Here is a 14,192-nt window from a genome sequence, read left to right as displayed (position 1 = left end):
AGAGCCGACAACTGTTGAAGGGTCCTTTCTGTGTGCTTATTTCTGGTTTCCGTTTATTCTCGTTCTTTACGTATTTCATGTAATTTGCACCGTTGATGACGTCCTGTACCCATATATGCATGTATATATATATATATATATATATATATATATATATATATATATATATATATATACATGTGTGTGTATATATATATATATATATATATATATATGCATGTGTGTGTATATATATATATATATATATATGCATGTGTGTATATATATATATATATATATATATATATGCATGTGTGTATATATATATATATATATATATATATATATATATATATGTGCATGTGTGTATATATATATATATATATATATATATATATATATATATATATATATATGCATGTGTGTGTATATATATATATATATATATATGCATGTGTGTGTATATATATATATATATATATATATATGCATGTGTGTGTATATATATATATATATATATATATATATGCATGTGTGTATATATATATATATATATATATATATATGCATGTGTGTATATATATATATATATATATATATATATATATATATATACATGTGTGTGTGTATATATATATATATATATATATATATATATATATGCATGTGTGTATATATATATATATATATATATATATATATATATATATATGCATGTGTGTATATATATATATATATATATATATATATATGCATGTGTGTGTATATATATATATATATATATATATATGCATGTGTGTGTATATATATATATATATATATATATATATATATGCATGTGTGTGTGTATATATATATATATATATATATATATATATATATATATATATGTGCATGTGTGTGTATATATATATATATATATATATATATATGTGCATATGTGTGTGTATATATATATATATATATATATATATGTGCATGTGTGTGTATATATATATATATATATATATATATGTGCATGTGTGTGTATATATATATATATATATATATATATATGCATGTGTGTGTATATATATATATATATATATATATATATATGCATGTGTGTGTATATATATATATATATATATATATATGCATGTGTGTGTATATATATATATATATATATATATGCATGTGTGTGTATATATATATATATATATATATATGCATGTGTGTGTATATATATATATATATATATATATGCATGTGTGTGTATATATATATATGCATGTGTGTGTATATATATATATATATATATATATATATATGCATGTGTGTGTGTATATATATATATATATATATATATATATATATATATATATGCATGTGTGTGTGTATATATATATATATATATATATGCATGTGTGTGTATATATATATATATATATATATATATATATATATATATATATATATATATATATATATATATGAGAAAGTTGGTATGTGAAAGCACGTGGTTGGATGTATAAAAGATAATAAGAGGGAAAAAACTACAGAAGGCTTGTGTTACATGGTTAAAGTATATATTTAAATTACGTCAGAAAAATGTTATAAAATCTTTTTGGTATATAAACATTGTATTTTGAGAAATAACGTGTTCGCTCCACGTTACAATGAAGTAGAGAAATTTGAAAAGACAACACGAAACCGGTTATTTCTCAAAATACAATGTTTATATACCAAAAAGATTTTATAACATTTTTCTGACGTAATTTAAATATATACTTTAACCATGTAACACAAGCCTTCTGTAGTTTTTTCACTCTTATTATCTTTTATACATCCAACCACGTGCTTTCACATACCAACTTTCTCACCTATATATATATATATATATATATATATATATATATATATATATATATATATATATATATATATATATGAGCCAAAACTTAACCATATTCTATTCCATCAAAACCAAATCATGTTAAATTGATAAAACCTAATCCTTCCCCACATTTTTGATTATCTCCGCTATACCGAAAAAATCCCTGATTACCTCCCCTTGTCTGGAACTCTCTTCTACTTCACACCATACCGAAGAGATGACACAATATAGGAAAATTAAATTGAGAAATTTCAAATGAAAATATGAAACCAGTTATTTCTCCAAAAACAATGTCACGATACACAAAATTTTATAACAATTTTTCTAACATGACGGTTTAAATGTGTTCTTTAACTATATAATACAAGTCTTCTGTAGTTTTTTCATTCTGTTTTGTCTTTTATATATATATACATATATATATATATATATATATATATATATATATATATATATATATATATATATATACACGCATGTTTACATGTATGAGTCTTTGGATGAAATAAAATTTGCAACTTCGACAAGTCTTCTGTAGTTTTTCATTCTATTGTATCGTATATATACATATGCATATTTGCATGTATGAGTGTCTGTATGTAATCAATCACAATTGTAACTTCGACGCAAACATAACACTGCTCGATCAAACGGATAAGGAAATGGAATAGAAGGTTTTTCAAAGTTTTAATCAGAAAAAAGATGAATCAGAAAAATGGTTAGATGAATCTTCTATTTGGTACAATGGTTTATAAACACTGTGTTACATTAGTTACATTTATTGTTTGTTCTTTTATTCATTAATTCACAATATGATTTACAATATGATTTGAAACCGATGTACATTGAGCCTTTATCTTCGTTCAAACTTCACCCAAACACCGTTTTTGGCAACCAATAAGAAAGTCTCGTCCAATATAAGAGGGTTCTGTAATAGAAAATTTGAAATAAAATAATTCTTAAAATAGTCATTAGATATTCAATAAATTACATAAAGTTATCCCTGTACAACCTACAACCTGGTAAGTATCACATGTTCCAGTAGAGGGAATGTGATCAAGTTGACCATTTGGACAGCAGAGCTTGCTTCAGTGTGGCTATGGATCAGGAGGTACGAGTCCGTCGAGTGAGGAGTGAACAGTGCTTCCAGGTATACTCAATAACCCCAGAAACTATCACAGATGATATATCCAGGATTATATATTTTTTAAATAATCAAGTAGAAAATTCAAAAACTTCAAATGGTTGGAAGAAATTTAAACATATCCGAAGTCTTTAAGAATTCGCTAACCAATATAAAATACCTTCACCGGTAGACAATGTTGCATGTATTCATGCAACATGCACTTCTCTTGCTAAAACGAAACTAATAACAACCACAGTTGACATAGAGGTACACATGCATACCAAAGTATCTGGTATTTTTCTCTCGACAGGACAGGACAGGAAAGAATGAATTCATAGTAGAGGTGTCGTGTACATCAGTCAAGATGTCACATTCTTAATTCTGAAGTCGAACACAAACATGTTTAGTGATACACCAACAATATATTTAATGTCAGATGTTGTATAGCATATCGTCCACCGGTTCCTCAAGATACGACTACAACCTTCAAGGCAACCGTTGAAAGATAGAAGAGGTTTTAGGCAAACTGGATCAACACATACTGTAGCTTTCTTGGCTGATTTAAACTCAAATCAGGTTATAAAGTGCCTGAAATTTTACCTTAGGAACAAAAACAAGTATTTTTATGTGACCTTTCAAATATGTTGTATGTGGAACAATTAATTTCCAACCCACTGGCTGAGAAACTATAGGCCAGCAGATAGCATACAGGCTTTATAAACCATGGATCGTAAGTTCAATTCTCTCTGGTGGTCTATAGTTTTCTGAGGTTTCTTTCCCATTTCTATAAGGCGATGTTCCAGTATGGCCACAGTCAATCGACTGAAACCGTATATATATATATATATATATATGCTTCACAAACAATACAGAATTAGTTCATAAAATTAAAGAATCACTAGGGATTTTGTCACAAATAACATTGTGACAAAATTGCACTTACGCACCCAAAAAGAATCTTGTGTACTGTATCCAAGCTAAAATTTCACAGGGTGAACTAGAAATCGTTTGGAAAAGAATTCCTAAAATACAATTGCCAGTGTGTCACTTTATGCAAAATAATCTTTTCTATGATAGACACAGGGCCTGAAATCTTACGGGAGGAGACTAGTCGATTACATCGACCCCAGAATTTCAATAACGTCACGTAAAAAGAAAAATTTATGGAACAAATTATCAGATGAAAATTAATCAAGTTCTTAAAGAAAAATGACTGCTAATTCACAGTCGGAGGAAGAAGCTGCCTCACAGGGATATTAAAGCAATAGGTTAAAAGTGAAGGAGCTACAACAATTGCACAACCATTTAAACGTAGATAAGATGTCACAGACTTCATTATCTCAGCATTGTAGAAAAGGTATGAGTGGCTGTAGAGATTCTTAGGACGCAGATTTCAGGTGGTTTCAGAAAACTTTTTTCAGTAAAAAACATTGAATTTTAGTGCAGTCACTTAGGACCACTGCTGTGTGTAGTAGCACTTGCAAACATGTCCTTGGTTACAGACGCAGCCGCCCTCACCAGTTCTACGGATGATTCGAAAGTATTGAAGGCTCCATGTTGTGGCATTGAACCTTATGTAATTGTGAACGAATTTCACAAAATACGAAATATAGCGATATAGACAAAGTTCAGAAAATATATGTACATTTATCCTCGTTTATCACATGTGTTTTGTTTTAAAGAACATCGCGTTACAGAAGGCAATGAAAAATGAGTAATAGAACATTTGGGGAAAACAGGTTTGTTCTGAGATACCAAATTCTCCAGAGCATCATGGACGGTATATGGGGCACGCATTTGCTCTCAAAGCAGAATCTTTTACTGATCGCCAACCCGTGTTATCAAAAATCAATTAGGGATAAATGTAACACGGTTCACAATTGATCGCGACGTTTTTTATCCTGGATCAGTGATGAATCAATCAGTGATAAACAGGGATAGAAGTACGACAGGAACAAACCTGACCCGGGATGTAAACCCGTATCCAAACTCAGATCTTTGAGAGCAAACTATGGCTTTAATATATAAAGGAACGACCATCAGAAACACATACCAAAACTGTACCAAGTGGCAATGTTCCATCTCCATGGGAACCGAAATCTTTGAAGGCCCCAGAAGAGGAAAGGAAGAAATCACACGACAGGAGAGTAAGGCTCGACAAGATCGACCTCGCCTTCCACCAACATTACCATGCAGTCAATGCCATCGACTCTTCTATCCAAGAATCGGTCTACATAATCGTCAATGGCATCACCAGAAATGAAGCAGTCACAGTAGAAGAAACTAAATTTTCGGATACGCGATAAAGTCGACGATGACAAAATAAAAATAAGTAATAGAATTTCCTCGTCAAACTTTCCCTAATTGAACCAATCAAAAATAAAGCACTTACTTCTGTTTTCTCTGTAGCAAAAATTTTGAAGTTCCGAATCATTTGGACAGCTGCTACCTTGAACTCCAGCTTGGCCAGTCTCATTCCAAGACACATTCTTGGCCCTGCACCAAATGGTAAGTAGGTGAACGGCACTTGTTTAGATTTCGCTTCTTCACTGAATCTGTAAATAAGAATAAACAACACAATTTATTTTCAATCGTATTACTTTCACCTTTTCTAATTGGAGGAGCCAGGTTGAAAACTGTTTTGCACATTGGTCACCCTGGCTCCTCCAATTAGAAATAAGAAGGACAAACTGGAATGTTTGCGATTAAAACTACGAAAGTGCTACCCAAATATAATCAGCGTGCAATGACTAAAACTAATAAAGAAGTAAAACTTATAAAAGTATATTTGTATATATGTTTGTGTATATGTGAATATCCAAACGTATATATATATATATATACGTAAACACACACACACATACACATACAAACATTTATATTAAATAACGAAGGGCGCTGTTTTCAGGGGTCACCTGAGAGAATTGGCTCGAAAAAATAAATGTGGTTCAGGTATATTTATTAAAGCTAGCAATGGATTAGCAATGGATTAAGCCTAATAACACCTAAGAACAGTAACGATAAGTCTGAGAGGCCTCCACCTATGAGGTTTCCGCCTAACATATCACTCAAACAATATCTATTAGACACCTTAAGCATAGAACTACGTTTGACTTTATCAATGAAACAGTCATTAAGAATGTTACCTTTCTGGAATAAATTTGTCCGGTTCTGGATAGTATTTTGGGTCATAATGTAGAGCATCCACAGCAACTCTGATAGTCAATTTTTCGGGAATTTGTACACCTTTTATTGTGCATGCTTTATTGCACTGACGATCCAATCTGAAAGAAATATACAGAAGTGAACAAAATATCACAAACTTTCTCTATATTATTTCTTAAATTACACTGTACGTACACACAAACACACCATTAAAAACACAATCCCTCTCTTTCTCTCTGTCGCTCTGTTCTCTCTCTCTCTCTCTCTCTCTCTCTCTCTCTCTCTCTCTCTCTCTCTCTCTCTCTCTCTCTCTCTCATACACAAACACATACATATACATGCGTGTGCATACACTCAAGTTTACATATACCAATGAAATGGAACTTCGTGTGCATTCCAGGTATTTGATCCACGGAACTACCTATTCCTTCTATACTCATCACCACATAATTAAGATATATTATACACACCAAGAGAAAATACAAGACAGGCACTTCATGGCAAGGAATAGTGGAAGATAACATCTCAAGTTTTGAACAAAGAATAAATTATCATCGAACATTCTCATTTCAAGCTGCTATGAGATATTACCTATAACAGTTTTTTCATTGGATCATGGATTCTACAAAACGCATTCTTATTTTACTCTGATTCTTCCATCATTCTCGACAAACTGGAATGCACATGAGGTTCCATTTCATTTTCTCTCTCTCTGATTACGGTATATTCGCCTATGGAAATCCTTAAGAAACAGCCGTAGGAGACTCTGTACATCTATATTCTCTATCTAGATGACATGGCTTTACAAGTAATACCAAACAGTTTGCTTTTTCAATTTTACTTTACTCTTTATATATATACATATATATAATATATATATATATATATATATATATATATATATATATATATATATATACATGTATATGTATATATATATATGTTTGTGTGTATATATATATTTTATTCTTTTATATTATTTTACTTGATTCAGTAATTTGACTGCGGCCACGCTGGGGCGCCGCTATTGGTCGGACAAATTGATCCCATGACTTATTCGTTGTATGTCTAGTACGTATTCTATCGATGACTTGTGTCGAACCGCTAGTTACGGGGACCGAAACACACCAAAATCGGTTGTAAGCGATGATAGGGGACAAACACAGAAACAGAAACATGCATGCATACATGCATACATACATATATATATATACATACAATGCATACATGCAAATAATTGCCCTACATCTTCTGGAAACGTAACAGCTCTGCCGTTTGTGATACCCTCAAAGGAAGGAACTTTTCAGCACCTCTTGGCATGTACATGTATTTATATATATATATATATATATATATATATATATATATATATATATATATATATAGAGAGAGAGAGAGAGAGAGAGAGAGAGAGATAGAGATAGAGATAGAGATAGAGATAGAGATAGAGAGAGAGAGAGAGAGAGAGAGAGAGAAAGAGAGAGAGAGAGAGAGAGAGATAGATAGATAGATAGATAGATAGATAGATAGATAGATAGATAGATAGATAGATAGATAGATAGACCTATATGTATATACCTAAACTTACACACACGCATATAATACATATGTACTATAACACCCTGACCTTCAGTTTTATAGTCAATTAGAATTTATTTCCTGAGAATGCTCAATTTTGTAATTATAAGAAAAAATATCAACGTGATGTTGGAGTATGTCATTTTAAAATTTATGTAGCTTGTCCGCTAGCAATTGATGCTCTATTAACAGGATTCTTATACGATACAACTTCCATACAGATGCACGTACACACATAAACACACGCACACACATATACATACATACATCCCTCTACATATATTTATATACTACTAAGACTCTATTTTGGTTGCTATCTTGAGTGCTTGTCTGTAATTTAAGGCAGACAAACCGGCGCATAATGGGAAAATATTCTGAAAGTAAGGAACTCCTGAAATGTGACTACAAACGGAATAAAACAAGTTTTGAGTAAATCGGACCACGGATTCCCGATATACACGTTTTTTTGGGGTACCTTCATAAGTAGCCAAAACGGCGCATAATGGTAAAATACTCCAAAAGTAACATAACCCTGAAAAGGAAGAAACTAACCTTTTGATTAGCAAGAGACATTATGATCAATGTTTTCAGTATTTTGAAGACAAACTTAACGACCGGAACAAGAATCTCAGAGACGTTAACTTGCCAACGCCAAATAGTATTGTCCCTAATCACGATATTGGCAATTTGGTGTTATTGCCTGAGTTCTAATGCCACAGAGAAGAGTAGAGACGATTTATAGAAGAGAGGGACTCTCTATTGAATAATGAGCAAAAACATGTGTATGACTTCGTTTATCACAGTTTAGAGTGGAACACATCTGCATTAATTTTCATTGACGCTACAGGTGGAACAGGAAAGGCATTCCTGTGATATAATCAATAAAACCTTCAATATGAACCAGACCTATGATTACACGAACGAAGTGAAATATTTAACTGAATTATCATGAAATTAACTTTCATTTGAATGAATGGTGAAATCAGCTTCAATGTTTTATAACCTGAAACGTCAGTGACCCGACGAGTCACGGGTAATGTAGTATATATAAATATATATATATATATATATATATATATATATATATATATATATATATATATATATATATATATTTCGTATGTGTATTTCGTGTGCAAGATTCTTGATGTGGATACGTGTGTTGAAAAAAATACAATTAAACCTTGGGAGAGGCATTATGCCGGTAATAAACACACGCACTGGTTCAGTCCTTTATTAATTTATAAAGAGTATATAGTTTTTTTGTTAAATCATTTCATTGCACTCTTGCAATCTCTTCAGTAACTTGTCTCTCCACTTCCATTTATTTTGAATGTATGATTTGGCGTTGTTTTGAAACTGTTCGGTATGAGCATGTGAGTGTGTGCAAGCTCGTATGTGTGCACGCTCGTATGTGTTCGTGCTTATATGTAAGTATGTGCGTCCATATGTGTGTTTGTAACAATTTCGCTTATATCAGATAAGATATATATATATGTATATATGATGTATATATATATGTATATCTTTATATATATATACATAAAGATCCTGACGGAGTTAATAAAAGGGAGTAAACCTAAGTTTTGGTGAAGAGGGAGCTAACTCTGATCATTTTACTATTTAATTATAATTAATTATACTTAGAAAAGGAAATTCTTTTTTACATATTTAATTATACTTAGGAAGTGGAATGTATTACATATTTAATTATACTTAGAGAATGAGTATTTAGTAGCGTGAAGACAAATTGGGGCTACGTTCATATCTTATGGTTAAAAGGTCATTACTAGCCGTTAGGATTTTGAGGCGTTCAGTTAGACAGACGTCACAACGTCTGTTATTTGGGTTATAAGAATTACCTACTTTTAGTATGTGCCACTTTAGTTTATATATATTAGTTTAGTATATATATATACATATATATATATACATAGTATATATATGTGTTTGTGTATGTATGTATATATATATATTTTTTTATTTATTTATTTATTTATTTATTTATATATATACAAATATATATATACATACATACATTTATAAATACACATGCATGCACTATAGATAGATAAATACAGAAAGTACAGATAAATGGCGGTGCCCCAGCATGGCCACAGCTCATGAGCTGAAACTACATAAAATGAAAATAAAATGAAAAATATGCGGGAAGTGTGCACTTAAGAGAACAAATGGCAAAGTAACGTACGCAGTTCCAATCGGGTACATCCTAAGTGTTTCATCCATGCACATGTCGAGATAAGGTAACTTCTGAACATTGTCGTAATCGGGAAGATCCTGGAACACAAAAGTATAAGTTACTCTCCGAGGCACAAGTCCGGGCAAGTTTGTTTATGGAAGACCAGCAGTCGCCCATGCATACCAGTCTCTTCTCTCCACGCCATTATGTATTCCTATGGTAAAGCTCTCCTCTGTCATCAATGACCATGTGAGCAAGATACATTATTATCCCTTCCTCCAGTTTACTCATACGAAAATCGGTAGCAAGAGAAGACAGAAGCAGCTTTCATTCTCCCTGACAGTTACTGTATGTGCTGTTGGGTCAAAGAGTGAGGAAATGGAAAGGATGTCTGTATCTGCACGTGATGGCATAGTCAACTAAAATAATTAGCGAAAGTATACTACTTTGCCACGGCACATTCGTTCGCGGGTGGTGACCATATCTCATTAATCTGTCTATCTACCTACCTATATATATATATATATATATATAATTAAGGGATCAGCAAATATTTGCTTCACCATATACCGAAGTTCAGAAATAGCAGCTAAAAAGCTGAGAATCTCACAGATAGCATCACTTGATGCTATCTGTGAGATTCTCAGCTTTTTAGCTGCTATTTCTGAACTTCGGTATATGGTGAAGCAAATATTTGCTGATCCCTTAATTATATTTATAAATATATATGAGCTTTTAAATAAGTTCTCCACCAATAATGGTGTTTTCATACCGATGGGCTTGGTAAAAATTATTAATTGTTAATTAATTTATTAATTAATAAAATTGATAATCCTTTACCCTTTTAATTTATAATAATTATATATATATATATATATATATATATATATATATATATATATATATATATATATATATATGTATGTATATGTAATCCCTTGTATCGCTGTCTGTTCCCTATGCATTCTCAAACAGCACAACCAAATCAAATCAAATCAAAATTATTTCATCACATGGTTGCAATCGCTTCAGTGACACGTCTCTCTACGTCCATTTCTTTTGACCTGAAGAGTGACTGATTTTGGGAGTAAAATCATTTCCCCGTTTTAATGAACTTGGATAGAATTTACTTATGGTTTTATATAGTCCTATTTCAGCCATGAAACGCGCGTAGTCTATATACTAGCACTGACTTTATACATTTATACTTTCATACTTTATATTATTGTATTGATTTTACTGTAGAATTTATAATTTGAATTTTTTTAATTTTTTTGAATATTCTAATTTTTTTTAAATTAATATTTTTATGATGAATGTTTCTTTATATGATATATTTTTTAAATTTAAAATTTAAAGGTGCCATACAGTGGAACTGACCTCGAAACCTACGTGGTCACAAAGCGAACTTGTTAATCACACAGCCGTGCGTGCACCTTTATATTTGTTTCAGTTATTAAACTGCGGCCATGATGGGGCATCACCTTGAAGAATTTTTAGCCGAGTGTATCAACCCCAGTACTTGTTTTTTAAAGCCTGCTATTTGTTCGATCGAGAACGTATATATATATATATATATATATATATATATATACGATGGGATTTTGTCCACCATGTCTACTCATGAGGTTTTGATCGACTCGAGGCAATAGTAGAAGGCATTTGCCCAAGGTGCCACGAAATGCGGCTGAACCCGGAACCATGTGATTGCGAAGTTCATCCATGCACAGCTGGACTCGTGAATTTAATTAAATACGTTTACTGTAGCCATTCAAAATAAAATACAAGGACACCATATTTCTCTAAATATCTAATCACAAAAAAATGAAATCAACGAGGAATTTGGTAATATGCTTACGTCTCCCAATACTTCTACAATCTCTTCATACAATTTTTGCTGTTTTTCAGGGTTAGTTGCCATTGAATGCGTGAAGAATGTGAGAGTAGACGCAGTAGTTTCGTAACCAGCTAAGAAAATTATAACACATTGAGCCAAGATTTCATCGTCGGTAATTCCTATGAGAAAACAAAACAAGTAATTACTAGTGGTGTTCCGGCCTATTAATTACTTATCAACAGTATTTAGAATACGTACAACACTGAATGCTAGCTTCGTCTTTAGAGTTTATAAGTATGTACAATACTCTGTTTTAATCTTCCCAGAGTCATGAGAGTATGTAAGAACGTATATAAACGTCATCTTTACAACGTACCGGATTTGGGAGATGAAGCTTTAGCATACACACGCACACACACACATACACACACACATACACACACAGATACACGCACATAAACACAAACTTATATATGTATATATATACGATAGGCTTCCACATACCAAATTCCCTCAAAAGGCTTTGGTGGGCCAAAGGTGCCGTGCAATAGAACTGAACTCGAACCATGTCGTTGTTGTGTATAAATCATTTGCTTCTGTAGCATCTACACAACTTGATACCTGATCTCTGATATTCTCTATTTCCAAATGTACAAATGAACACCACCCGTGTAAGATATTACTGCACAAAGGAAGCCACCCCAGTTTTAGATGGCAAAACAAATTATATATAAGTTTTATATGCAAAGAAAAGTAATGCATTCATTGAAACGGAAAGTATTGGAAGAAAATTGCAACATTCAAACGCATATTCTCCTTTTACAACATTCAAACGCATATTTTCCGAACATATTTAGTGAATGTGAAAACCCTCCCGAAGTCGAGATCGGAGATTTTCACAAAATACAAACATATCGGCCAGTTTCTACTGTAGAATGGGAGAAACAACACCCTCTCCGGATTTAGCACGCAGTCTTAAAAACGATGACTTGTCTTCGACGAAGTAACCGCACCAACATATATAATACAGACATATAAATGTATATATGTACACATATGTGCGTGTACTTGTACGTGTGTTTATGTCTGTGCATATGCATACATACATACATACGTACATACATACATATACACACACACACACACACACACACACACACACACACACGCACGCACGCACGCACGCACGCACGCACGCACACACACACACACACACACACACACACACACACACACACACACACACACACACACACACACACACACACACACACACACACACACACACACACACACACATATATATATATATATATATATACATATATACATTTAATAATCAAGGATATTTGAGGTGGATAAATTAGATTTAGCTCGCATATAAATGTCAAAATTTGTATCTATGCTTATGGATACGTGTTATTCGAATTTTTATGTATAAATGTTTGTAAGTATGTACAATTTGTCATATCATACCGATGGAGATAAGGAGATCTTACGTATCTAAACTAGAAATCGATTTATGGTTAAAACTTCCTTTAAAATTTTTATTTGTTCACTTTCTTCGATTTCAATCCGTGCTAATGGAGTAGTTGTTAGAGACATTAGGCGTTCATTTCTAGCATGTGGCGTTATTCATTAGTGCCCTTATTATTATAATTTCTATTCTTATAATTAGGGAGAAACACACACACACACACACATATACATACATATATATTATATACATATAAATATATAGATATATACTTTGTATATACGTATATAAATACATGTATGTATGTATGTATGTATGTATGTATGAATGAATGTATTCGTCCGTGTACCTCTGTTCGTTTTCATGAATATTAATGTATATGAGTTTTATATGTATGCTCAGACTTAAAACACATGCCAAATATAAAATATACTCTAAAATACAAATGGCGGTTTTCCTGAGTCTGCATGACACATACCTCTCTTTGTTCGCCAGTCAGTTATATTTTCCAAATGAAGTTCCTTCTCCTCTTCTGGGTCCAATTTCTCATGCCCCTTCAACTGAGCCTTTATCATAAGATTTAAAAGGTTTTTATGCATCTGCAAAATATGTTAAAATATTGATTAAAGTTTTCATGAACAGAGAAATTAAAATGGTGCACATATATACTGATATATAAGTTTATATGTCAAAGAAGATTAAACAAGCTGCTCACAGGAATGTTCCAGTGTATACTGGGCGCTTCCTTTTCATTATCAAATATACAAAAAAATGCTCTTCGTCTAATGCGACCGTATTACGAATGGGAGACCAAATGTTGTAGGACAGAGAGTGGATATGCAGACATCCGCTCGACACAATAATCGATAGTGATAATAAAATATTGAAACCAGTTGAAATGCGACAAAATATGACGGTCTTTAACTACAACCTTATGAATGACTGCTTAGGGAA

At 31.9% G+C, this 14,192-nt stretch overlaps 1 protein-coding gene across 1 annotated transcript in view; it reads right to left on the bottom strand.

Annotated features, from left to right (window-relative positions):
• Positions 1-2,523: 2,523 nt before the first annotated feature.
• LOC106884149 (cytochrome P450 3A24) overlaps positions 2,524-14,192 on the bottom strand; it is a 33,910-nt gene continuing 22,241 nt past the window's right edge. The window contains exons 9-14 of the mRNA XM_089342540.1: positions 13,717-13,837; positions 11,783-11,940; positions 9,934-10,022; positions 6,128-6,265; positions 5,374-5,536; positions 2,524-2,783 (exon numbers count right to left, since the gene is read on the bottom strand). Coding sequence (XP_089198666.1) covers positions 2,709-2,783; positions 5,374-5,536; positions 6,128-6,265; positions 9,934-10,022; positions 11,783-11,940; positions 13,717-13,837 — 744 coding nt within the window. The 3' untranslated portion in view covers positions 2,524-2,708. The remainder of the gene's footprint in view (positions 2,784-5,373; positions 5,537-6,127; positions 6,266-9,933; positions 10,023-11,782; positions 11,941-13,716; positions 13,838-14,192) is intronic.

Source organism: Octopus bimaculoides, chromosome 26 (genome assembly GCF_046866305.1).
Source record: "Octopus bimaculoides isolate indiv1 chromosome 26, ASM4686630v1, whole genome shotgun sequence".
Taxonomy (NCBI): Eukaryota; Metazoa; Mollusca; class Cephalopoda; order Octopoda; family Octopodidae; genus Octopus; species Octopus bimaculoides.
This window is presented reverse-complemented; position numbering and strand designations above follow the sequence as displayed.